The 27,993-nt window shown below is 32.4% G+C and overlaps 1 protein-coding gene across 1 annotated transcript; it reads right to left on the bottom strand.

Moving 5' to 3' along the window:
• Positions 1 to 1,435: 1,435 nt before the first annotated feature.
• On the bottom strand, positions 1,436 to 27,949 carry su(w[a]) (suppressor of white-apricot). The gene is made up of 10 exons (XM_072536645.1): positions 27,635 to 27,949; positions 26,740 to 26,915; positions 26,525 to 26,679; positions 25,742 to 25,964; positions 24,681 to 24,763; positions 12,589 to 12,832; positions 9,911 to 10,555; positions 9,292 to 9,675; positions 6,073 to 6,505; positions 1,436 to 2,386 (listed from the first exon to the last, which is right to left on the bottom strand). Exons 1-10 carry the CDS (start codon positions 27,820 to 27,822, stop codon positions 2,281 to 2,283), a joined length of 2,637 nt encoding a protein of 878 aa, XP_072392746.1. The 5' UTR covers positions 27,823 to 27,949; the 3' UTR covers positions 1,436 to 2,280.
• Positions 27,950 to 27,993: the final 44 nt, after the last annotated feature.

Below are 27,993 nucleotides of genomic sequence, written 5' to 3' on the forward strand. Positions count from 1 at the left end.
ATGAATCAAGTAAATGGTCAACGACATAAGGATGCAGAAGTCAAGGAGAAACCACAGCATTAAAGATCCAATTGGATATCTCTAGTACAATTATCATGGCAATGAGTACTAAAAGAAAAAAAAGAAACAGATCATGGGAATCGGAGCCCAAGATCCGACAGGGGAGGAACAGACAATAACTTCCAGTTCGTTAACCGGCGAAACTCTTGTCAAACATCGAAACAAGACAAAGTAAAATTACCAAAAGCAAAAATAGGTAGGTGGAACGTCAAAAGCATGTATCAACCTGGTAAAATGCATAACATCCTTCAAGAAATGAGAAGAATGAATATAAATATATTAGGTGTAAGCGAAACATGGTGGCCTAACTCAGGATACTTTTCGACAGAAACCGGTACCTTATATTACTCGAAAAACATTGACAATCAGCATAGAAGTGGAGTAGCAATTATTGTCGATACAGAGGTCAAAAGTCGGCAAGGGAAGAGCTGGAGCAATAATGGGAGATCAAGGTCTAGGAGACGGTTATATACATGGCGCTCACCAGCAGATAACCCGGAAAAAGTGGTAAGAAACCAAATCGATTATATAATGAATAAAGAAAGATATCGTAACACCATCAAATCAGTTAAAACAATGGCAGGGTGCAAAAAAGAAACCACAACATAACTCTTTTAGATAAAAATTGAAATATATGATAACGACTGATGAAAAGCTAAAACGATGGAAAGAATATATGGAAGAGCTCTTCGACTACGCAAGAGGAAACCTACAAGACATATCTTTGGAGGACAGAGAAACAAGTATAGAAATTACAAAGAAAGAAATATTGTAAAAACCATCAAAACACGAAAGCTGCAATACCCGGGGCATGGTATGCAATATTAATGAAAGATACAACATACTTCAATTAATTATACAAGGGAAAATCCAGGGCAAGAGAAGTGTAGGAAGGAGAAGAATCTGATGGTTGCGTAACTTGAGGGAATGGTACGGATGCACATCAATCGAACTATTCAGAGCGGTAGCATCTAAGATCAGAATAGCCATGATGATTGCCAGCCTCAGTCGCGGAGATGCCACGTAAAGAAGGTTTGCGGTGGCTTCCCCTATTCTTAAAAAATTTTGTACTGACAATAGTGACAATATACCATTGAAAATAATCCTGGAAATAAGCCTCTCAGCACAACTCCTTTTATTATCAATGTCAAGAGTTCGCACTTACCATTTCTTTCGTCAAAATACTCATGTTAAATTTTTAACAGTAACTAAAACTATAAGTTTTTTATTTCTTCAGAGGACAATAATACTAGTTGTCAGTGCGGTCCTGTTTTATTGTACTTCTTCATGGGTTGTTTTTAATTTGAGAATTTGTTGTGCAAATCGATTGTAGAAATTACTATTCTAATATTAATTTTATATAAGAAAACACTGCTTTGTAACTAGAAAAATGTTTAATATTTACCTTTTTTACAAACCTGTTATGTACAAATTGATAATAAATATTTTACAAATATAACTAGTAAATTTTATAGAGAAATTACCTATAAAAATGTTTATGAATGTAAAGAATTCTGAATGTCACCTTCTTTTTAATTTGCGAAAGAAAATATTTAAAAGGAAAGCTGGGAAATCGCTACAGGAAAATAAAAATAAATTTGGAGAATCGGCAGTTTTCTTTAAAAAAGTTGCTAATGGTACAAGATGCTGTTTGGTTGTAATAAAAAATTACGTCCAGGCCCGATCACAACAGAGAAATAAAAGTAGACATATTATTTTCCTAGGGTACCTAGATACCCTATCTAGGTGGTTTAATTAGAATAGAAGATTGTAAAACTGATAAACTAGTTCTCAATTGTTTATAGAGTTAGATATAGGGGGGCAAAAAAATTGTAGAAAATGTAGACAAAGATGGATCTTATACTAAAATGATGATTTTTATCTAAAAAGTCTATATAAAGCACTGAATACGAAAATACTGAAACATGGTTTATAATACAGTGTAGGGTTAGGTATGTAAGATAACAACTGATAAAATTCTATAACTTTTTTATGAATAAAAATTTGATCAGATTAAATCCTTACTTAAAATCAAAAATTTATTCACGATATGCTGATTTCAATCATTACTTTTAACCTCCACTTGTTCATTAATTCCGTGTGACATTCAGGTTTTAAACTTCGTAGGTTAAAAATGAACATTTCTTGTTGTTGTCCTCCAAGTCATCTATTTGATTTATTGCATAACATGATCAATTGCTGTACAAAATCATTTCGATGTCATGATGAACTATCGGAGCTGTTGGAACTTTCTGATTCAGACTTCTTATGACGTTTTTTCGATTTCTTTTTTGATTTAGATTCGTAGCGACTTTTTGAGTGTTTTCTGAAAAAAAAAAGATAGAGTATACATCAATAGATGAAGGAAGACAATAGAATACAACATAATGTACAGTTTGAGTCCACAGCATCTAGTGTATTGGTAAAAATCAAACGGGCACAACTAACTCTAATGGTTTATAAATACACTAGTGTAACAAACCAGGTTAAAACTCATCATAATTTCATCTAGTGTACTATCTTTAGTTATATGTCACAAGAAACAATATAGGCCAGGGAAATAAGCTAAACAAAGTTCCCTGTTTGTGACACTTAACCGGCCAGGCAAACGACAGTTGTTTTGAGTAGGGATGGTGACCTGATCCCGTACCAGTTACTTTGGAACAGGTATTTTATTTATACTTGTGGAACTGATCCCTAAACACCAATATAAACGAGTACGCGTACGCGTACATTGTACTCGCTCTGGCTGGACTTGTGACTTTGGACGGGATCGGTATCAATATCAATACTTAAACCTATTCGATATCTATTTAACCAACTCAGCTGTACGGGTGGACGATAAAACAGTACTCGGACTCGGACGCGTACCTACATTTACGAATGTACTCATACTCATACTTGGATGTTGGAAGTGATGCAGGACTTGGATTTGATCGATGTGGATAATAGATTTATATATATATATATATATATATATATATATATATATATATATATATATATAATGTACTTAGCACCTCGGTATATATTTTTAAGAGAACTCGCGGTAGGTGAAATATGTACTTGGTTTTTTTTTGTTACTGAACGTGGTAAAATAACTTATTAATCATTTTTGTAGATGTATGCATCCGGATGAAGTTTAAATTTATCTTAGCTGAATGTAATATGATAGACGGCATTTACCAAATAAATATTCTAAATTGAATTGCATAAAGATCGTTTTATGGCAAATTTGAACAAAAATGTATATATATATACATTTTAATGCAACACAAATAATGTTCTAGTTATTCCCACAAAATCATGGGAATGCTACAAACAAGTTGACGTTGCCAAATTCATTCATCCATATCTATAAAACCACCGTTGTCAAAAATTATCATTAAATATATAAAATTTTATTTGCAAATATTTATTTTTATGTGTTCATGTAGTACTTCTAAAATTTATTATAATCATATTATGCGTTTTCATTTGTTGTTATTCATATTAATCAGGAAATTGCATAAGCTTGTTGATCAGTGGACTATTCGACAAATATACATAAAAAATAAATAGCAATTTAATTGTTTCATTGCATTTGTCCATATTTTTCTCGTGCATACTTACAATTGTGCACTCGTTCATACGCTTACAAAGCTTTAGAGAAATACCAACAGATGGCAATTGGCGTGAAGTAGACAAGACTATCGCCATTTTTTATAAATTTTTTATGCAATCCCTCAATAACAGTAATTTAAGTATGTGTAGTCAAACAGTCATTTTAATAACTATAAAGAAATCTAATAAAATACAAATAATGATATGGTTATGCTTAGATGTCTATTAAACGAATGATAACAAACTGATTTCCAAACCAGTATTTTTTAACAGGTTTCTTAATATTGTTCTTTTTTTTTAACAGGTATTTGGAACAGGTATTTTTGTTTACGCGTATCAGTTTGACCTGATCCACAAAAATACTTGGATCAACCACCTCATGGACTTCTGTAATAAAAAACCTATATGTTTCCTGCAGTCGATTTTAAACGGTTAATTTTCAGTTTTCGTCTGTGAGCAAAAAGTGGAGCATTTGAAACAAAAAATAATAATAAACTTAGTGATATAAAAACCTTCAAAATGGCGTTTTTTTAAATGTTTTTATCCTTATTTGTTGCTTAGAAAATTACAAAACAAGTCAGAAATTTCGGTGTTTTATAAATGTTAATAACTTTTTTAAGAATGAGCTTACTACCTTATTACTACAGGAACATTTTTTTACAAATTTAAGAGAGGAAAAAGCTGTCCTAGGACAATTTGGAACGACGTTAGTCCTTTTTTTTAATTGATAGCAGATTTGTTTAGAATAGTTAAGAGATCTTATTAGTGCCATTTAAAAGAACATATTTTAAAATTTTTATTGGCAAAATTCGAAAAAGATTGCCTTTTAATAGAATCAACCACAAAGCTTCAAAATGTGGTCCTCAAAATCGGCCTAAAAAAGGTTGTTATATGACATATATTTATTAGTCTCAAATTTGTTTCAAATGATTCACTTTTTGCTGATAGACGAAAAAAGTGAAAATTTACCGTTTTTTTACCTAAATTTGTTAATAACTAATTATGTCAAAAAAACCAACTGCAGGAAACATATAGGTTCTTGTTATAGAGGTTCATACTACTCAAAACAAATATCGTTTGCCTGGACGGATCAGTGTCACGAAAAAAAAAAAGAAAAAAGATAATTTCCCTGGGCTAATAGTAAATATAAATTGACCAGAAGTACTTTATCGATTATTTATACGGTATTATTCTAACAGTAGTTTTTCCATTTAGTGTTTATATACATAACTATTGTTCAACTAACGGAACTTACACTCACAGGCGTAGAGAGTGTAGTCAGAATCCAAAACGACTTTTCCAGACCCTTCCATTGTAAAAATGGACTGAAACAGGGAGATGGACTGTCGTGTCTCTTATTTAACCTTGCACTAGAAAAAGTAATTCGAGAGTGCCATATTAATACGAATGGCACCATCTTTAATAAATCTGTACAAGTGGTCGGATATGCAGATGACATAGACATTATTGCTAGGTCCACAGAATCTCTGATCGAAGCATTTCGATCACTAGAATCTGCGTCTGCACTTAGAATGGGATTAAAAATAAACGCACAGAAAACCAAGTATATGTATTGTACTAGATCAGGCAACTAGATAGCTTGACTATTAATTGATGATCTGGAACTGGAAGGTGTGGACACCTTCGTCTACCTGGGCTCACTGCTGACCAAAGACAACAATGTCAGCGAAGAAATTAAAAGAAGAATAGTGCTTGCCAATAAGTGCTATTATGGCTTGAGGAAACATATGGCCCCAAAACTACCCAGAAAAATTAAAGTTACCATATATAAAACACTAATAAGGCAAGTGTTAACATACGGGTCTGAAACGTGGTCACTTACACAGAACTACCAAAAATTGCTTAAACGTTTCGAGAGAAAAATTCTAAGGAAAATATATGGAGGAATCCAAGAACAGTAGGCGCTACAACTTTGAGTTATATAGAAGTTTTGGGGAAACCTGACGTTGTAAAATGTATTAACTTAGCACGCCTTCGATGGATAGGACATGTAATTAGGCGAGATGAAGATGCAACGATCAGAAAAATTTTCGACCGAAGAGGACCAATGGGAAGACGAGCCAGAGGAAGACCAAAACTTAGGTATCAAGATAACATACAGGATGATTTAAAAACCATCTGAGTTAAATCATGGAGAAGAGTTGCCAGAGACAGGGGCGAATGGAAGATTGTTCTGAAGAAGGCTTTGGCTTATAACGAGCTGTATTGCCACTGATCATGATGTTTATATACATAACATTAATGCTTTTATCCGTTTATAATTTTGTATAGACTCTAAAGATGTACAAAAAGCTAAATAAAATAAAACATTTTTTAAGGATTTAAATGGAACCATTAATAGTCTCAATTCTTAAATTATTTTAACAACAAATTTTAATCTTTATTTACCTTTTATGGGATTTTTTCCTCTTTTTCTTCCTCTTTTTGTTTTCGTCCTCCTCGTCATCACTCTCACTTCGCCTTTTATCCCGGTTTTTGTGTTTCTTCTTTTCTTTTTTGTGATCTCTTTCTCTAGACCTCGATCTACTTTCATCCCGATCTTTGGTCTTATCCTTCTTGTGCTTCTTTTTCTTGGGCGGAGAATCTTCAGAATCCAACTCTATCACTTCTATACAGTCAGAATCCCTACGCAGCGGGGATTTTTCTTTCTCTGTTCTTTCGGGAGTTTTCTCGCCGGGGTGGTGATTCGTTTCTGCCGACTTAAGTTTTAAAAAGGCCGCAGCCTTTTTCTTTCGTTCCAGCTGAAGAGCTTTATCTTTTGTCGCGGCAACAGACAATTTGTCTCTAACCGCGGCTAATTTGTCCTTGGTCTTATCTTCAGCTAAAAACAGTTCAAAATTTAAACAAGATATATTTTAGGAGATTTAAGTATTAAAATGTCAGTGCATATGATAAATAGTATTGCCCCATTGATCGAGTTAGTATATCCAATGAAAATGTGTGAAATGTGGTTACTATAAACTTTATTAATTTTTTTTTATTTATTTTTACGTGTCTCGACAGCGTAGATCACTGACACAGGTACAATGTTATTACATTACATTACAAGAATATACCGAGGGCTGAGAACCATAGGGTTCCAAGCGACAGTTTGTACAAAACTCGTTTTTTAACAGAAATCTATTGTTTTTTAAATTCTGCATAGAATGGTATTGAAAGTTCTGCGATTCGTTGACAGATAGCGCCACAATCAACAGTGAAATCTAGTTCCAAGCGCACGAAATGGTTTAAAGTTAGAACCATATGGTTCCATGTACTATAGTGAGAGTATTGGTGAAAGTTACATGTGAGTTTTATCAGTTAAAATTATCATTTTCTTGTTTACAATGTCCTCTGTGTCCGAAAATGAATCTTGGGAGGATTATTGTAGCTCCGGTTCTGAATATCTTCCAGAAAAAGCCCATATATACTGTGCATTTACAGAAGAGTGATTCGGGCACACCACACTCTGATAAAAGAGGGAAAGGGGCCAAAGATCTTATTTCAAGCAAAGAAAATAATTTTCAATTTTCCATATGTAGAAGCGCATTATTTCAAGAAAGATTCAAAAAAACGATATCTAGACCCAACACTTAACGTACAAAAAATGTATGAATTGTACATTGAAATGTGCAATGCAAACAATATACCTCCACAAAAGCTGTCGTTGTATAGACACATTTTTAATTTTGAGTATAATCTAGAGTTCTTGCAACCGAAACCGGATAGGTGTGACGTCTGCGAAGACTATAGATTGACCAAAAAAGAGAAGAGGGTGCAGGCAGAAGAGCAACAGGCATATAATTCCCATATTAGAAAGAAATTAATAATGCGCCAAGAACGTGAAAATAACAAAAAAACAGAGAATTCAAACTGTGCCATTATATGTTTTGATCTGGAAAATGTCATAGATCTACCTAAATCTGAAGTCTATGTGCTGTTTTACAAACAGAAATTAAACGTATACAATCTGACAGCTCAGTTCTGTTAATTCAGAAGTTTACTGTGCAGTATGGCCAGAAACATTATGTGGGAGATCAGGCAATGATTTGTCTAGTGCCCTAATACAAATTTTAGAGAAAGTAGTTTTAAACATCCAGAAATAAACAACAAATAGTTGTGGTCCTCAGAACAGGAACTCCCTGATTTTAGTAGCAATCACTGACTTCCTGAACAGACATCCTAATATCCAAATGGCAACTATGAAATACTCCATACCTGGTCATTCGTGTATACAGGTTGTCGATAATATCCACTCTCGCATAGAAAAAGTTATGAAGGTTACGAATATTTGGTCTCCACTAGCGTTTATTAGACTATTGTTAAAAGTCAACAAACGAAAGCCATTCTGTGTGATTAATATGAAACCAATACCCTTTAAAAACTTTAAAAAAACAGCATCAATATACCAATATAATAAAATACCTTACACTAAATTATGTCAACTACGTTTTGTGCAAGGAGACATGTTTACTTTTCAGTATAAGCTGAATGATCACAGCGCTGAATTTTCTACAGTCAATGTTAGTAAAGTTACCAGCAGTATTAGGAAGAAACAGAGAGTAGTTCCCATAAATAATTCCACTGCTAACTTTGTAGTAGCTTCAGCCGATAACACAAAACCCAAATCTCTGACTGCGAAACAGTTTATAAAAATAAAAGTTAATTTTCTACTCTTCGTTAATTTTCTTCTTCCTTTGATCCTTCCAACGTCATGGTATAGGCTATTATTGTTAAAGGCAATAAAGTCTACAATGATGACATAATATGTCATAATATGACATTTTTTAAACTTCAAATTTATTTAGGGACACAAAGTTCCAAGTACAGCTGTTACAGTGCCCTAAGGTTCCAAGTACAAGTGTAACATTTTGAAAAAACCATGAAATTTGCATTTTATACCACAACGACAACATTGTTTTAAGAATCACTGTATTACCAAATCCTTAAACAATAATATATAACATATTTGACAAAGTACAATATTGTCGAAATCGTTTTATTTGACAGCAAACTTTAAAATACGTCTCCTGAAAATTTTTGTAAATGTCGCTTGGAACCCTATGGTTTTCAGCCCTCGATACAGTACAGTAACATTGAAAAAGTAACACTGAATATACCAGTTCTCGTTCGATCACCAATGTCAAGCAGTGCCGGTTGCGGTTAGTTCATCCCAAACATTTATTTTTTTTACTTTTTAAAGAAATTTTTTTTTTATTTTATGTTTTTATGATGTGGCATTAAACAATAGATACAGCCCTTAATTTTCACCCTTTTATCACCAACCCCTATTTTTTAATAGCAAGATTAGTGTGACAGATTTAGTAGTGTCACAGAATTGGCCACACTCGCTCCTTCGAAACGGCTTGACCGATTTTTATAAAATTTTATATGTATATTCGGTTCAATATACTACTCTGAAGTTCCTTCCAGGAAAGTTGTTTTTGTCCACTGGGCTCAGAGATATAGCCCTTTAAATATAGGGTAAAAAGGGCTATGTTTGACTCTTTCGAGATGCATATCTTACGCCTAGAGACCCCTAGAGGGCTAAAAAATAGCTTTAGGCTACTATAGAATTAAAACATGGAAGAAAAAATGTGTGATATAAGAGACGTAGAAGAAACTTACCTTTTTTAGCACCATGCTTTTCTACACCATCCAGAAATTCCATCATTTCGAAAATGGGATCTTCTTCGTTAACATTAACAATTTTCTTTCCTATTTCCTTTGGGTTCTTAATTTCTTCAGTAGGTTTAAGTTTAGCTTCTTCATTTTGCGAAACAGTCTCTTGAACTTCTACAGGTGGAATCACCGGTTTCTGTACATCACCAATCCTCCACAAAATATTTTTCAATAAATGAGGCGCTGCAGGAGTAGGAGATTTTTGTGTTTCCGTATTTTCAGATGGTGCCGCCTGTTCCTCTTCGTCACTACTTTCCTCGATAGGTAAAGCACTTTTTATCTCTTTGGGGAGTTCTTCTTTGGCTTTTTTAATAGAAAAGCTTACGGGTGCTAAAAAATTATTTAATAGGTTACAATCTTGCAGTCAATATCATAGGCGATATCGTAAGGATCACAACTGTCCTCAGCTCAGTAATGACTGATCTGTCTATACCACGTTCAATAAACCCCGAAAATAATCTACTGTTTTTTTAATAAAATGAATGTATTTTTTAAACTTACTTTAATTCCCCATACAATTAGACAAATATAGTATTTTTTTAATGAATATCTTGATTAAACTCACCTATAACTTTCCTTTCCTTTTTTTCTTTTGGTGGCTTCTTCACCTCTTTTTCTTTATTGCTTTCTTGTTTTTCTTGTCCGTTTTTATTGTTTTCGTCCATAAACCGCTTTAGAGTTTCTTTATAATACTTATAAAACTTATGGCTTGGTTGCAAAAACTCAAATCTCGAATCATTTTTAGCATTAACAATATCTTCAAATTGTTCTCCATTTTTGGAAACGTACAGCGCCATCTTGTCTATGACAATTTTGGTTTCATCAGTCGGTGCTGCTGCGGATTCAATTTTCGTAACAGTTCGTACTTCTCTGTCGTCGCTTTCTGTGCTATCATCAGAATCACTGTCTGAGCCGGATCCATAAGCAGCGAGGGAAAGGAGAGGTTTATTCACTTCTATTTTCTTCCGTTCACCAACAATTGTGACTGTTCTTTCATCTTCTTGATTTTTAACCGTTTCCGGTAACTGAGGTAGTTGAGGTACATTTGCTATGTAGGGATTTGTTTCCTTATTTACATTTGATACGATTTGTGCGTATGAATTGTTTGATTGTTGAAATTGTTGCAGGTACTGTGAGTACGCCATTTGTTGGATATAATGTTGCAGAGTCGGATCCAAGCTTTGGAAATCTGCCGGTGGTACGAATTGACCTTTAAAAAATATTATATTACATTTCTTATAACCAAACTAAGGGTATAAAATTCTGTTTAAATGTTTTTGTTGACTTTTTTACAATTTGTAAAAACTATACGTCAAACATTATGCACAAAATATGAACAGCTGTTTAATATTATAATTAAATACAAAAAGTACTAGAAGAATGGGTAAAAGATTAAATCAATCCTGTCAACTATCGTGTAATGATCTTGTTAAGCACCTAACTAAAATAGTTTACAAATATTCTTACTGAAACAAAAAGTCAACAGAGCCAACGCAAATAAACCGAAGACGCCACTTGTTTTTCATATACCTATTCATTTGTCACTCTGTCAATCTACATGGGATTTCGAAAGCTTGAAGTTTATTTAAAAGAAATTCAGTGAGCGTCCAGCTTTCAACTACTTACAATAATGTCGACAAGATGTAACATTTGACAAGTCTTATTTTCAGGTTATTATTCCATTCCGTCCACATAATACTTTTGACTACCATCTATTTAGTTTTTACTAAAGATAGTACAGATTAAAAAGTAGTACTGACCAGATATACCCGTGTCTAACCCCAGGGATAATTTCAATTAATTCGGAAGTATCTAGTCCAATTCTGACATTTGTTTGCTGGTGATAGTATAGAATGCTTCTTCAAAGTCTATAAAGCACATGTACATAGGATGATTGACATCTCTACACCTCTGAACCTGTACTTGCACAGTAAATAGTACCTCACTTGTTCTTAGATTATTACGGAAACCAATTTCCATATCAGTAATTTCTCCTTCAATTCTACCATAAATTCTGAATTATCCGAATAAAGATTATTAAAACGTGGGTCATAAGACTGATTCTTCTATAGTTGGAGCACTTCTTAGTATTGTCTTATTTGAAAGCCACAAATAGAAAGTTGAGCAAAATTTCATTAAAAAATAAATAAATTACAAGTACGAAAAATGTTATAAAGTGTAACAATTACAGTACATTCAACCAACTTACACAAAAACTTTCTAGGAGCATTAACTTACCTGATGGAGAAAAATTCCGAGGAATTCGCGACACAATTGTAGTAGGATCTGGTTACCCATATTGAAAGAGGAAGTTATTAAAAGAAAAATACCAGTATTGGTAAGCCAGTAACATATAGAGAATACATCATTTATGTTTTTTAAATAACAAACATATAAAATCGGAATTTGGTGTTTATTGAAGGTAAACTAAATGCACGATCAAATACTTACCATGTCGGGATAGTATTATGAGGTTTTTTCCTGGTTTTTCCCTCATAATTTACTATGGAATCACTAACAGGAGAATTTTACTGTAATCATGGCATGTATTTGTCTTTTTAAAGACGAATTACATGTTATGATCTTTTCTGACGGATATTCTCAAGTTAAAGTTGATTTCATGTAATCGAATGAACTATCTTATAAGTAAAGTCGTCCCAGGAACGCAACTCAACAATATTGGCAATATCATTTTAAAGTCGTCTACTTTAAAATGTATAATGTATGTCTGAATTGTCAATATAGATGAGTCAGATAAAATTAAATTATTAGAAGAATTTTTAACTAAGTAACAAAAAACAAAATTTGTTTAATTTACTAATGTTTGTATTTTGAGAACGATTTCCGAAGTGGAAATTGAAACGTCAATAAACGTATTTTAACCTTTAATTGTGGCTTATTACCATTTAAATGGTAGTTAATTTAAAATGCCACAAGAAAATAGTTTAAGAACAATATTTAAAATTCCATTTGAATTTTTGCTCCTCATTTTATACAAATTAACTCTAACTGATAATACAGGCAAAAATATTCTAAACAAAGTAATTAAAAAGATTATGGAGAACTCCAGTGCAGTTTTACTACAACAAAAGGTTTTCTGCGACTTCCATTATTCGTTTAGAGATGTATGTTGGTTGAATGTACTGTAGTTTTAAATTATGTAATTTCTATTTTCAACGTTTTATTACAACAGAAAAATAGAAAATTGAAACAATTCAACATTCTGATCGTCGGAAAACTTACCTGGATTTCCAGCCTGGCCTTGATAATGTAGCGCCAGCTGCTTGTAGTACTCCAGATACTGTTGGACGTAGTAGTACTGGTAGTATTGTTGCTGCTCATAGGTCATCTGCTCGTACTCCGGTATTTTCTGCGTCTCTTGGTTCTCCGCCTGGTTACCCTGGATTCGATTGACCAGTTGACTGTAAGCGCAGTTCACTGACGGCTTGTACGGTATCTGCGGGATCGATATGGCAGTGGTACCCGCCTGTTTGACAATAAATTAAGTTACTTTTGAACGACAACGTAGTGTATGGGATGTATAAGCGATGGTTGGTTTTTTTCTTCAACGATTTCACGTATATTTATTACCACACATTTAAATTTTACGTAAGTGTTAGCTAGTTTACGCTAGTTAGTTAACACAAGGGAAAATTAGTAACAAAATATTTTTATGTTACTACTTTTAAAAAATACTCCACTGGAGAGAATCTCAACCATCTCTGAGGCACTAAGAATAAGGCCTTAATATCCATAATTTAATACAGGGATGCCATATATAATGCTACACCTAAACTATAGAAATTTATAATGTATTAACGGTAATTTATTAAGAGCAGCATGGTAGTAGGTAAAGATATTGTTGATCAAGTCGAGATCAATCGAGAAATAAGTCTGTATCAGGACGATTCGGAACGAAAACTCAAAGGTATGATATTTGCACAATCCAAAGACGTGGGATTGGCTAAGCTTAGCTCAAAAGGGACGACTTCTGACGATAGATGATATCAAAACACTAAATTAAACATACAATTTAATAAGTGGATATAAAAAAGCTGGCACGAAACAATGTAAAGCGATATTTTAGAAAAAAAAAAAATAAAAATTGTCACGAAAGCCTAGGGTTATGACCTAGGGAATTATTCTAAAAAAAGTAGAGGGTGGTCAACTCCATATTACATGTAGGGCTCACGAAATGTGGCGCCACTTGTATTTAAGACAACGCCACCTAGTTTTCCATATCTGATATAGTGTAATAATGGTGAAAAATAACCAATCAAACTGTAACCACTAACTGCTATCAACTACCGTGAAAGTCATACCAATAACCTTTATAATCTCCTAAAGGAAAATAACCTATATAAGACTATTCTAGATGTATAAAGATCATATCAAACACATATTTTTTATGAATTCTTTTATCAAAACTGAGCTACTGTGGCACATTATAAATAATCGTGCATTTTCTGTTTGCCTACTTTAAAAAGTATGTAATGAACAGTTATTTTCACTTCAAATAAGACACCTGTTTCGAATGCAATAACTCCCAAGTATGTCAATAAATACATAAAACCGAAGCATTCATTTCTGTTTCGCCAGAAAATAACAAGTGTAAATTTCACAAAAACTGTTGATCTAACTTATAATTTATTGAAAGAAATAAATGGAAATGAGCGTTTATGGCATGCGCATGTTTTTGTTTGAGTAATTCAGCATTTTGTGAATCAAACATTAATTCAGAAATGCCTCGATCACCAGAAAAAAATATGTGTCTCCTTCCACGATTACCAGAAGGCTTTTGACAGAGTCCAGCATGCATTAACTGTTGAAACCTTAAAATATTCCAACCATTCTATTAAAAGCATCCATTATAAAGAGGTATCTGACAAAGTGTCAATCTGTGTCAATAAAATACAAAGAGGTGTCCCCGTTGCTTTTCAACTTCTACTCTGAATGCAAATTCAAGCACTCTAGACGATGCCGAAATTGGTATAAAAATAAACGGTAAATGTATTCACAATATCAGGTATGCAGATATATCGTCCTATAGCAGGGAAAATATATTCAACAGAGTTAATAATGCAAATGAAACAATGTGACTAACAATACTTAACCATCTATCAAAGATGTGTGTTATTATTGGAATTTATCAATAACACGTAGATCAAATTTTACATAATAATTTAAACAAAACATGCAAAAATTCCGCACATATATTAAGAAGTTTCTAGCCAAGTGATCCATTCCGGTGTTGAAGCATCCACCATATTCGCCGGATCTTGCACCATACGACTTATCGGTCAAATCTGCATTAAAAATATTTCGAGTCCATTGAAGCTGTACAAGAAAAAACGGTATGCGTCCCGAGGGAACTAACAGAAAAAGATTTCCAAAATTGTTTCGAACGATGGAAGATTCGCATGGAGCGTTTTTAGATAGGGGAGGAGTGTCAGTCTCGTTATTTAATAGCTACACATCGTATCTTGCTAAAAATTTTGCGGAAGTGGATAAAAGAAAAATGAAAAAATAATCGTAGTTCAAAATAATTAAATGTAATATCTGATTGTTTCCAATTCCCCATAATTAAGAAAATGTTACCATTTGAAGAATTGGAACAAAATAAGATACAAGCAGATATCCTATAAAGAAAACTAAATAACAAAAAATACAACTACGTATCTATATAACTGAGTAACTTTCCCATAATTGAATAGATTTTTTATGAATTTTGAATTATACTACCTCTATATCCTGTATAATTTGATTCTTTAACACAAAGTATCGTTAATTAAGGTTTTGAATTGTAACATGTATTAATGTATCTAAAAACTTCAAGAGCCCTGAGAATTACATTCCTGGCATCAGTTATAGAACAAGCAGTTAAGGAAACTATTGAAAAAAAAGGACACGCCCAAAAAGGGAAATGGTTTGACAAACAATGCGAGGAAATGCTGGAAATAAAAACTCAGAAAAGATTGAAAGTGTTACAAAACCTTACAGATTAGAACAAAGCAGATTTTCTCAGAACAAGAGCACAGATAGCAAGGAAACTACGCAGAACTAAAAAGAGGACCTACATAAAATGACAAATACGAAGATCGAGGATCAAAACTATTGTTAAAAAAAAACTTTTATATAAAAAATATTTTATAAAAGGTATATTTATTCCAAAATTGCCCTTTCGGGTTACATCACAGAAGGTTTTCGGACTAATCAATGCAGTTATCAGGTAAACATAAGGAAAGCCACTAAATATGAAGGTGAAAATCCTTTAAATGATGTTAACTTTGTTAATACACATTTGTAGTAAAATTTAAATGATGTAGTTTTAAACAGATTTACATCATGGCAAAGCAAGACTCCCAGGGGGTTGCCAAACCAAGAGAAGGTATCTCTATGGGTCCTCAATAGCAACTGATTAGGATCAGGATCTTTGGCCCTCAAAGAGAAGAATTGACAGGAGGGTGGAGGAGGCGCCCCAATGCTGAATTGGTAACTCTGTATGGTACTAAAAACATCATCAGAAATATAAAAACTAACCGAATGAGATGGTCAGGTGCCAAAGCCATTAAAAAAAAAAAAAAGATGGTCAGGTCATGTGGTATGATCAAATGAAGACAGAGTGCTAGAGACAGTGTTTTTTGAGAGACCAAACGGCAGAAGATCAGTAGGCCGTCTCAGAAAAAGAGAAGGATGATGTTAAAGCCGATTGGTCTAGAATTGGGGAACAAAAATGGGAAATGGAAGCTCAAGATCAAGAGAAGACTCGTCCCGAGTTGTCAAGCCAGTCAAGAAGAAGAAACACATTAGAGCATGCCAAGACATAAAATATTGCCGAACCCATAATAGTGATTTATAATACAATATACAATACAGGAATCAGCAATGAAAATGGCTCTACTTTCATTGTATTTCCCAAAAAATCAAACGATAAAGAATACCAAAGCCACCGAACAATAATTTTAATCTCAGGATCAAAGAAGAATTATCTTATCTACAGACTCAATAAACAGATATTTCCTTCATCTTGGTACCGTCCCATATGGGAATAAGTAGCAATGAGGAAGTGGACTCCCTGGCAAGCAATGCAATAACAGACCAAAATATTGTCATAATAAATAAAATACCTTTAGCTGATCACAAAGTAAACATAAGAGGTCATATCTACGGAGTGTGGCAGACGAATTGGGATCACACTGCACCAAACTCAAAGAATACCTAGGTCAAGTAGGCACCACACTCATCTTACCAAGTAATAGAAAAGACCAAGTCATCATCAACCGACTTCGAATAGGACATACTCTACTTACGCACAAACACATTTTCAACAAGGAGGCTGCTCCGATGTGTACCAAGTTCAACAATCAATTATAATGATCGAGTGTCCAGTATACAAGATAGAAAGACTCGCGTGTACTATGAGTATAAATTTTTAAAATGTGCTGACTTCAAATTTAACATATTTATTAAATTATCTCAAAACAACCAAACTATATACCAAATTGTAAAGTATTTTTATGTAATAATATATATCTTTGTAGTGGGCAGACTTGGAGAGGATGAACAAAACGATAACGGAGAACGTCTGATTGAATTATGCGAACTAAACAACCTAAAAATCATCAACGGATTCTTCAGACATAAAAATATTCATAAATATACATGGACGCAAGAAACACGAAAGCTAAAATCGATAATAGACTACGTAATTGTCAAACAAGATACCACAATAAAGATAAAAGATGTAAAAGTCAGAAGAGGAGCAGAATGTGGAACTGACCATAAACTACTGACAGCAAAAATGGGCATTAATTGAAAACATAACAAGACCCCCTCTACTGAAGAACCTTTGAACACTATAAGAGAACAACAATACAATATAGAACTACTCCAAGAACAATCAATAAGAGAACTATACAAATAACGTCTAGACCAAAAATTAATAGAATTCAGATACGGCAACATCGAAGAAATATACGAGCATATAAACGCGAGTATAAAACAAGCAGCATTCGAAACTCTTGGAGAGAAAGAAAATTGGATTATAAACAAGAAAAACAGCAGTAAGATAGTAGCAACAGAGATGGAATGCCTGCAAAGATGCTGCAGAGTAACAAGAATGGATAGAAGAAATGAAGAAATAAATCAAAGAACATCAATAGAAACAGACATACCAACATATATAGAACAAAACAGACTAAAGTGGTATGGACATGTAAGAAGAACTAGCGACAGCAGATGGATAAAGAGAATAACCGAATAGAGGCCCATAGGAAGGAGGAAAAGAGGACGACCCCGAAGATCCTGAAGGCGAGGGAAGGCAGTGGATACTGTACTTTTTTATTTTTGTTCTCCAGTTAGTTATCTTCACTCTTTTGATATCTTCTCTGGCCTGATCTTCCCATCTGCACTTTGCTCTCCCTTTAGGTCTTGTATTTGTAAGTTTCCACTTTAATATTTTCTTTACTAATGCATCTTCTCTTCGTTTTAGTAGATGCCCAGGCCATCTCAATTTTGGAGTTTTAAAATGCATGACTTATCTTCTCCATTTATCTGATTATTTATCTAGTTCTATTATAATCGTGTAAACTCTCCGTCAATTTTTTTGGTCCAAGAATTCTTCTAAGGATCTTCCTTAGTATTATTCTTAGCTTCTCTTTGACTCTATTAGTCAGGCACATTCATGTCTAGGTAATAACAGGTCTAACTGCGGTTTTATATATTTTCATTTTGGTGTTTTTGCTAATATTTCTGTCTTTTAGCAGTTTTTGGTATTTCCAATATGCTCTTTGAGCTGTCTATTGTTACACCAGATATTTAAATCTCTTTACTTTTTGAAATATAAATTGTTCCATCATTATATTATGTGTTACAGTTTTTCCTTGAAATTAGTATATAATTCGTCTATTCTTCATTTTATTTAGTCCTCAAGTTTCGCTTCTTCTATAGATTCATCAGTCAGTATTCTAAGCTTTTTTTCTTTTGTGGCTATTACACATTGTGGAATTTAAAAGAAATAATACAGAAACCTTCCTGACAGTCACGGGCAACATGGAGTAGAAAACTACTACAACAAAGACACATTTTTTTGTGATCAAACAAAAAGCACAACGTCAAGGAAACTTTAAAATGCATTCAAAAAAATTAAAAAGGTACTGTATAGTAGACATCATAATGAACTTGACTGCTTAGGTGCTATGTTTCATCAGGGTTATTCTACGGAATGGAAGCTCGACACTAAAAAAAGACTGGAAACATTTTAACTATGGGCTTACAAAAAAAATACGGAGAACATAATGACTGGAGCTAGTCACAATTATCGAGAAAATGGAAATAGAAATTTTGAACAAAATTACAATATCTAGGACGGGTCATGAGAGCCGAACCTTAATTTCAAATTTTGTAACGGCTAAGCAAATAAAGGAGTATTTGGGTATTTCCTGGTGGAACAATTTGAATAACTCGTTTAAATGTTTTTCTGTAAACATTTTTAGGAAAACGGCATCAAACATTCGAATTCCCGTGATGATTGCCAACGTTCTTAGATGAGATGGCATATCAAGAAGACAAGAATCAATTGGTACTATGACAACGCTTCTAATAATATGATATCCAGTTATGATTATTGTAAGAAAAATAAAATAAAACCTAGTATCACTTACAAGTTAAGAAATGTTTCAAATGTTATTATTATAATGTTAAATATGTTGCTAAATATAGCGCAAAAAATCGTTATAAAACTATTATTCTTATAAAGATATCCAAATATGTATATCAATATCTTAACACATTAAAGAACTACCTGAAGAGGGAATCCCACCAATTACTTACCTAGACACAAAATAACTTTAAAAGTCTTGACTACGTCTTCACTTGACAAGGGCTTACATTGCAATTAATAAAAAGTGTCATACCCACGTAAAATGATATAAAAAAAACCTTTTGAAAGTTATCTCAGTATCATAACATAAAAAGTTGCTTAAAGGGTTATGTCTGTATATATTTAAAATGTAGTATCCATTATTTTTTAAATTATTTCATTTAAAAATGGCTATAATATCCTTTATTCCATCAAATATATTATATTTACAACTGCTAAGCTGGAAAAGTTTTGGATCATTCCATAATCACATAGTAAAAATTCTACAAGCAAGTTAAATATCTTGCATATATACTGCCTTTATACCTTAAAATTCTTCGAGGTGGTTACTTCCTTGTAACCACCCCGAATAGAGTTTCTAATCCCCTTTAGTCTTCTTGTTCAAGTGGTTAATAGACGAATGATCCCTTATGTAGGAGGTACCGGGCAACATTAGTGAGCGGATAGATACTTATCACAATAGTATCCGTCTTCATCAAGCGTGCTGTGCAAGAAATAACCTAATCAAATGCTTATATTTAATTCAAATATAAATAAAAGTATAACAATATAACAGACAGAAACAAGAAAAAATATATGACAACAATTTTGGAGTATGATTTAGTACAAATGAAAAAAAAATCCAACACATTACCATAATCAAAAAAATACAATATCATATGTCATGTAATAAAGTTGCCTAGCTGGTACTGAAAAGGACAAAATAAAAGCTTTTGTTAAAAAACCGGTTTTCGCCTGATCTAAAGGCGATAATTAGTCGAGGCTGTACGCGGTTCCCCGTGTTTCGTATGACGTAAAAAGATCTTGGCAAAAAAAAAAGAACAAATGCCGAGTGGCAGCTGGATTCTCCCTCCTACAGCCGGCAAGATTTTACACAATGAACTTCATTGTGATACGTCAACAGACGTTCGTTACCAAAACCTAGTGTATTATTGTAGCATAAAATGGATAATTATCCAGAATTATTTTAAATAATTCTGGAATCATTGACACGCATTTTCAGTTTAGGCTTGACAGCCGGCTCAGCAAATACCGGTCGTTAACAAGAGTGCTAAGTGAATAAATGTAATAAAGTAAATTAAGTTTATGACAATATCCAAATTAAAATTATGGAAGAATTATGGATATTACGAATGGACTTATGACACCGGGAAAGTCTTTGGACGTCATCTTTAAACGTGTTGACAGCTTCACATAACTTGGCTCTTCGCTAACTCCCAACAAAATAAGCGAAGAAATTAAAAGACGAATAAACCTCATAAATAGATCATACTATAGACTCTAAAAACAATTCCATCCAAGAAATATCCAAAGAACTAAAATTATTATATACGGTGTGAAAAAAAAAAGCAGGAGTGCCGAATATTTCACGAAATTTACATCTGATAAAGCTGAAATACACGTGTTCAATATTTTTGAAGTTATACTTCTATACGCGTGCTCCACGTTGGAAATTTGTATGGGAGTGAATCTGTGAAATCATTACATATGTAAGATAATGAGTAAGAGAGAGACAGAAGATATATTTTCTCTCTCTTCCCTCCTGTCGAATATAAAATGTTCCTTTTGTATATATATTTAATAATATATATATATATATATATATATATATATATATATATATATATATATATATATATTATATATACATATATTATATATAATAAAATATTTATTAATATTATTATTTATGTGATATGTTTTGTATTATTTATTAAATGTTCATAATTATATTAGTCTTTTGTATTTCACAATAATAATCTCAATAAATCACTGTATGACCCAGAACTGTCAATTTTGAAATAAGTTTCTGTCAGTCCTCGGTAGAATAGTAGTCAGTATCCCCGCCTGTCACGCGGGAGACCGGGGTTCGATTCCCAGTCGGGGAGGACTTTTTTATTAATATTATTACATATTGCATTTTAATTTGTATTGTATTATTATATTGAATTATGTTGCACTGTATCTGTAGTGTATTTTTTATGTATATTATTGTCATTTTTAAATACTTATGAATATTGCATTTCAATTTGTATTATATTATTATATTGAATTATGTTGCAGTGTATTGTATTGTATTTTTATATTAATAACAAAATAAACAATGAATTTTAATGCAGAGTATGTGTAAAAAAATGTTTGCATTCAACTCCTTTCATACATATATGAAAATAAAAATATACATTTTCATCAAAATATTGATTCAATCCTTCATTTATATATATTATACTCCTATTACAGGTCAAATGTTGTTTATTAATTGTTAGTAAGTTGGTATTAATTCTGTTTCTCTTTCTGCTATGCCTTACCTATAGCATTACATATGTAATGATTGTGCAGATTGACTCCCAAATAAATTTGTAACAGCGAATGCGTGTACAGAAGTGTAACTTCTACCGGCAGTCCCACTGGACTGCCACACCCGTTTTTTTATAAATCTATCAAATAACACCAAGCAATACCTCTCATCTCGACCCCTAGGGGGGTGGGGCTGGAGACAACTTTAAAATCTTAAATAGGAACCCCCATTTTTTTATAACAGATTTGGATTCCCTATGCAAAAATAAGTATCTAACTTTTATTTGGGATATTTATTCTGATACCCTAAGAAAATTATAGAAACGGTCTAATATCTCGAGAAATACACTGCTACATGAAAAACCAAAAAACATGTATTTAAAATGTTTCAAAAACATATCGAATGAGACCTAACACGGCAAGAAGTTGTGAAGGGGGACAAATATAAACCCCCATTTTTAATTCTTCAAAAATTCGTAAAAAACTGTATTAACTACCATAAAAATTTGTTTGCAGACTTCTGATCTGTACTTGTTTCATGGGGGATGAAAGAGTAACTTGAATGTATCTCTATGACTACAAAGAAAGTAATAATAAAAGAGGCACTGCTAACTTTTTATACTAAAAGAATGTGGTTATGAATTATATCATTAGATTCAATTGATGAGATCTTAGAACATATATTGTTACAAGCGTAATTGATATCAAATATGCAAATATCGACAATCAAATATAGACAACAAAATTAATGCAACTTTAATTAAAATACCAGTTTGTTTCAGATGTTCCAAGACTGAGAAAATGAAGAATCGAAGGAGTCCTTAATTAAAAATTGAACATTTAGAACTTTATAGACAGATGATCACACAATCATATAATAACACAATATGGCAGAGAATCAGATAACGGAATAATACATTACTACATGTACACAGTCAGTTCGATGGCTAAATGAGCTGGCGGACTCACCTAAATGTGAGTAGTCTATCAGTTTAAGATTCGAAACAGACTCCAGTCAAAAAAATATTATTTCAAGCGTAGAAGTATAAAATCCATGTGGATGATGATATAAATGGATCTACAGCTTTGAATTGGAATTGGATCATGGTGAGCAAAAAGGTTTCGCAGCTCACACAATGATTCCTACCGGAAGGCGTTAAGATGTTAAAAAACCGCAATATATGCACCACCTATACAAGTATATTTCTACACAGGTTCCAGATATTTTAGCCCTTTTTTTTTTCACCCGATAAGTAACATAGCTTTAGAAGAAAATCAATAAAATAATCAGAAGCTGTAGAATAATTAAGGAAATTTAGTAAAGATATTTTAATGAAGTCAATTGGTAGTTACAGAAAATATTTGGTGTGAAACACCACCTCCTTTAGTTATCATAATAAAAGAAAGCCAAAATGTATAAAATCATGAGTTGTTGGTACATGATTTTAATGTTTGGAAAGGCTTCCTCGATTAGTAGTATCAAACTTATGACCAATATTAATGTTATTATACAAATTAACATTAAACTCACTCCGTTTTCTGGTTAGACAGCGTTGAATATGGCTAACATTGCAATGTATACTGAGGGAGAGTCGGAAGCACCCGAATAGGGACTGAAGAAGACTCCAGATAGGGAGTCGAAAACTTGGCATAGCCAAATTCAACGTAGTTCAACTAAGAAACTGTGTTAGTTAATATTAACTTCAAATATATTTAATATTATATTGGGATTCTCAAATCTTCTTGGTATTTCTATAGAGAAACTGTTTCCCTCCCAAAGTGTGACTTCGTTTTTACAATTTATAATTGGTTCATTTTTAACAGTCAATATGATTTTCTGTTGTATTTTTATTAAGAGCGGGCTTATAAGTCGTATATTCATTCAGTTAGTAATGCAAGTATTAAAATATTTTCATATGAGATGGCAAATATTAAAATGACTTACCGATTCATTCAATTTCTTTCTGATCATTGTGTTATTTTTAATTATGCTTAGGTCTTGATATTTAATATACATTCATACTGCTAACGCCAATTATGTTGAGTTGCACGAATGACGTATTTTCACCACACCAGACTACTCCTACAGGCGATACAAAATGGAAGCTGGCCGTTCATTCAACAATAGAATATAATTCCCTAATTCAGGTTCTGTTCTTGATGTGAGAAAAATTAACACAAACATTAAACATTAACACAAAGATCTAACATTTATGAATTTTTTTTCTGTCACAGCTAAAGAAGAGACCAGTCAAAGATATACCACAATGTCATCCACACAGCATTCGACAAATAGTTTACAATTTGTAAATGGTGGCACTTGAGGATTGCCGAGAAAAGTGAATACTTCTGATAGCGCGTTATTACTTTATGTGGGTTTAATAGTTATTTATGTACCAATGGTATTAAATGGATGTTTATGCCCAGAGGGCGATGATGTTACAAACCCGAGGGCGTCTGGTTACTGAATTCTGTAAATACCATCTTGGAAACTTAAAATTATTCAGACAGATTTACAGGTGTCACTGTTTCATTCCCACGATTTAATATGGTGTGTTTAATACCTACGCGGCGAAACCTCGTCATAATTGACGTTTCCTATACTCGATGTACATACTTTTCTTATTTCATGAAAACAATTTTTAAAAATCCATTCAAACTACGTAACGAACAAAGTGAACGAATTAACTCCGTTTGACATGACGAAAATATTGACTAAAACTTATTTAAAACACCTTTAAACACTCAAGAATACAACACAGAAGAAGAGAATTACTACGGGCTTTAGTAACAAAATTTTGTTTTTTTTTTAAACTTGTATTACCACTGAATGAATAATTGTACTTAGCCGAAGTTGAAAATATAATTTTAATCAACCTAAAAGAACAAAAAATGATTCCAATGGGAAGTATACAATACTCATCCTCCTGTAGACTATCCTAATGCTCTGTAAATGAAAAAATGAAAACTCATGTCTCAAGTCACCTGCAAACAGAAAAACTAGATCATTAGTAAATCCAAACAAGTAAAAAAGACAACTTAATTCTAATAAAAAAAATTTATTCAAACCCCTTTTGATGTACACAAACTCACTTGTTTTTATTACTACAATAAAAATGTCTTTGTTATATAGAAGTATAACACGGGTTACACCTACCGGTTCAGCTGTTGAAGATGATACTAGACTTGGATGCAAATAATGTGAGTTGGAGTCTTGGTCCTGGTTTTCTGATATGCTCTCTAAAATCACATTTAAGCTGTCATTACTATTTGATCCACATAATTCAAGAGATATTGCATAGCAATACTGTAGTCTCAAAATTGTAAGCCCTAAGTTATCAAATGAAACTTTTTGCAGTCGATTCATATGAGCGTCAGGAAACTTTTTGAACAAAAATGATGATGTGGAGATAAAAATTGCATTATTTAACAAGGAAAATGCATTTTCCAAAGTGTATTTTGAAGTAATAAAGAATAATAAATTTGTAATTTGAAAATAATTGATGAAAATGACGTCAATATCACTACTCAGGGGTTTTTGGGGTCAGTGAACAAGAATATCATGACAGCGATGTTGTCCGGACAACTGAGCCTCGTTTCTGTATTTAGATATTTTTTATTCGGTTATTAATGTCGAAAACATAAACTTATAACAAGATTTGTGATCCTGGAAAACGGGCATACCAGGGGACTGTGTTTTGAGGTGTATAAGGTACAATTATTTAATAATATATCATTATTGATACAAAAAACTTGAAAATTTCCAACCAATGAAAGAAAGAATAATTATGATGCCTATCAGGAATAGCTCAAAATTGACATTAAAACTCCAATCAATATACCAATGCTTCTATGTGATATTAATCATAACATTATTAAAATCCTTCTTAGATTCCTGCAGCTCAACCATATAAAATTATAACTTGCATAATAACCTATCCAATATTAATTTAACAAAACAAATGTACTGGCTGATCGTTCAAGAGAATAAAAGCCAATAGAAAAGAAGAACAAACCATCACAAAACAAATTTTATGATAAATGCAAGCAACCAAAAAGAAAAATTAACAAATGACATGAATGGAAAAGAACATTTATATAATTTAATAGATATAAAAAATATAGGTTTTATTTTTATCAAATTTTATGGTTTATGTGAAATTAAGTAAGTGTATGAAACATAAAAATTATACCAAAGGATAAATTAAAACTACTCACCGTTTTTACTTTTTGTATGGGCTTCATATCCTTGGTACCTTCCATTTTTAAAAGCTGAGAGAATGTGTCTATAAAATTTATACAGCTTTCCATCTTGATTTAAAAAGGAAAACTGTGGGTTGTCTGCCTGCTTTGCTTTTAGAAGGATTTCCATTTGTGGTCCTTGTTTGCAAACAAACGATGCTGTCTTCTCTATTCTTGCATTTTCCTTCACTGTTTTTGGCTGAAAATACAAACTGGCATATAAAAATGCAAATAATTATTTAAAATTTATGTTATGACTAGACTTATGCAAAATATTTATATATTTATGCAAATTTTTTATATATTTATACAAAAAAATTGCATAAAATGCATTTTTTGCAATGCAAAACTTTATTAGGACAATTAGAAACTAGATCACATGTATCTATTGTTAACATGTGTGTCTTGTTTCATAACACTTAAATTTAGCCTTGTAGATTCAGCACTTTTATATAAACATTATTTGGACTAATAAACGATATCTTATATAATTAAAGTTGAGTTCAGTTATTGAGTAATTCATTTGTAGTCAGTATTCGTAATTTAAGATGTAAACACGTAATCATTTAAATAAGTAATGTCATCAAGTATAAAATTTCCTGTTGTAAGAACTTAATATATTCATCAATCCTCCTCTCCAAAGTAATCAAGATGTAGTTGCTTAAGAAGTATCGCCAATCCATTTAGACATTCATATAGAGGTAATAAGATATATAACACCTTTTGTTTATATTATATCAAATTTATGTGACTCTTTACCCATTCGATATCTACTGGTAGATCTAGAATTGGTGGAGGAACATATTCTTCTTCCGCTTCAGGAACTGTAGGAATACCTTCTTGAATATCTGGATTTTGAGGCACATCATAACTATACTGGAACATATTTGTCTTCTGTCTCTTCAACTCCTCTTCTAAAATAAAAAAAGATTACTTAAGTAAGTTACTCATTACTCCTCATATAGATAATTTACCTTTATACATTTGTTCTTCTTCTTCATTAATAATAAGGGAATGGTATCTTTCCTTATCACACAATTCTTCAACATTTCTTTCTTTTTCACTTAATCCCAACCATCTAGTAGCATCATATCCTTCTCTACTAGCCTCATATTGCCTTAAGTCAGATAAAGTACCACGGCCATCATATCTATAAAAAATAAAATAGCTTGGTATATTGATAATTTAATGGCACATGGCCTCACGCCACCAACAAAATGACTTATAATAAAACTAATAATAACTTCATAAAGCACTGACGATTATGATTCTTAAATTTTACCATGCCATACATCTATGTCACTTGGGAACTAGAAATTCTCAGTGTTCCATTTGAGTATGTTTCGTTAATGGACTGTAATTCAAGGAACAGCAACCCCTTAAAAGGGAAAAGCTGAGGCGGAAGAATTGCATACATAAATATCTTCCCAAAAGCCTTCCTCATCTTTTATACTGGGTTTGAAATTTTCGCAATAAGCATGTACACTTCATTTATAGTAACATGGAATAGAATAAGCCAGCAATCATGAAATTTATAGATCTTGATAAAACTTTTATTAATATTCAAATTAACTACATCATCCACTTCCTATATGAAAGACAAATCCCATAGTCTCATTAAAACAATAAAAAACATTAAATAAAACAAAACTGTTGTCAACATTATCTGTAATTTGCTGTGACCTATTGTTTACAGATGATTACAAACAACAGATAATACTCCACATGTGCGTACTATATTGTACTACTTTCTATTATATCTCAAATTAGCTTCCAAACCACAATACAATCTCAACAACTGTTGTAAAAGGTTCCCCCTGAATATCGCCTTGATGAAAAACATTATACACTGCCGATGATCATAATTACCTATCAATCTTCAGCGTATCATCACCCATCCATGGTATTAAATGCTTGCCCTGATCAATGAAAAGGGCTTTTTCATCATCCCTGAAAAGTTTACAAGCATATCCAAACACAAGCAGATCATCGAAATTTTCTGTTTGATTTGTTTTTCTTAAAATTCCAGTTTCTGTAGAACCGTTCCAAGTCGCCATTATTATTATAATTATACCATAATATATATAATATAATAAAATACTTTTCTTCAAATCAACTTTTATAAATTAGATGCTCAGCTCAATGCTTAGCAAAATATTTAACCATAATGTCATTGTCATTACTGTCAACGTCAACGTCAACATCAAAATTGAAACAGGAAGCAATAA

This window comes from Diabrotica undecimpunctata, chromosome 7, assembly GCF_040954645.1.
Source record: "Diabrotica undecimpunctata isolate CICGRU chromosome 7, icDiaUnde3, whole genome shotgun sequence".
Classification (NCBI taxonomy): Eukaryota; Metazoa; Arthropoda; class Insecta; order Coleoptera; family Chrysomelidae; genus Diabrotica; species Diabrotica undecimpunctata.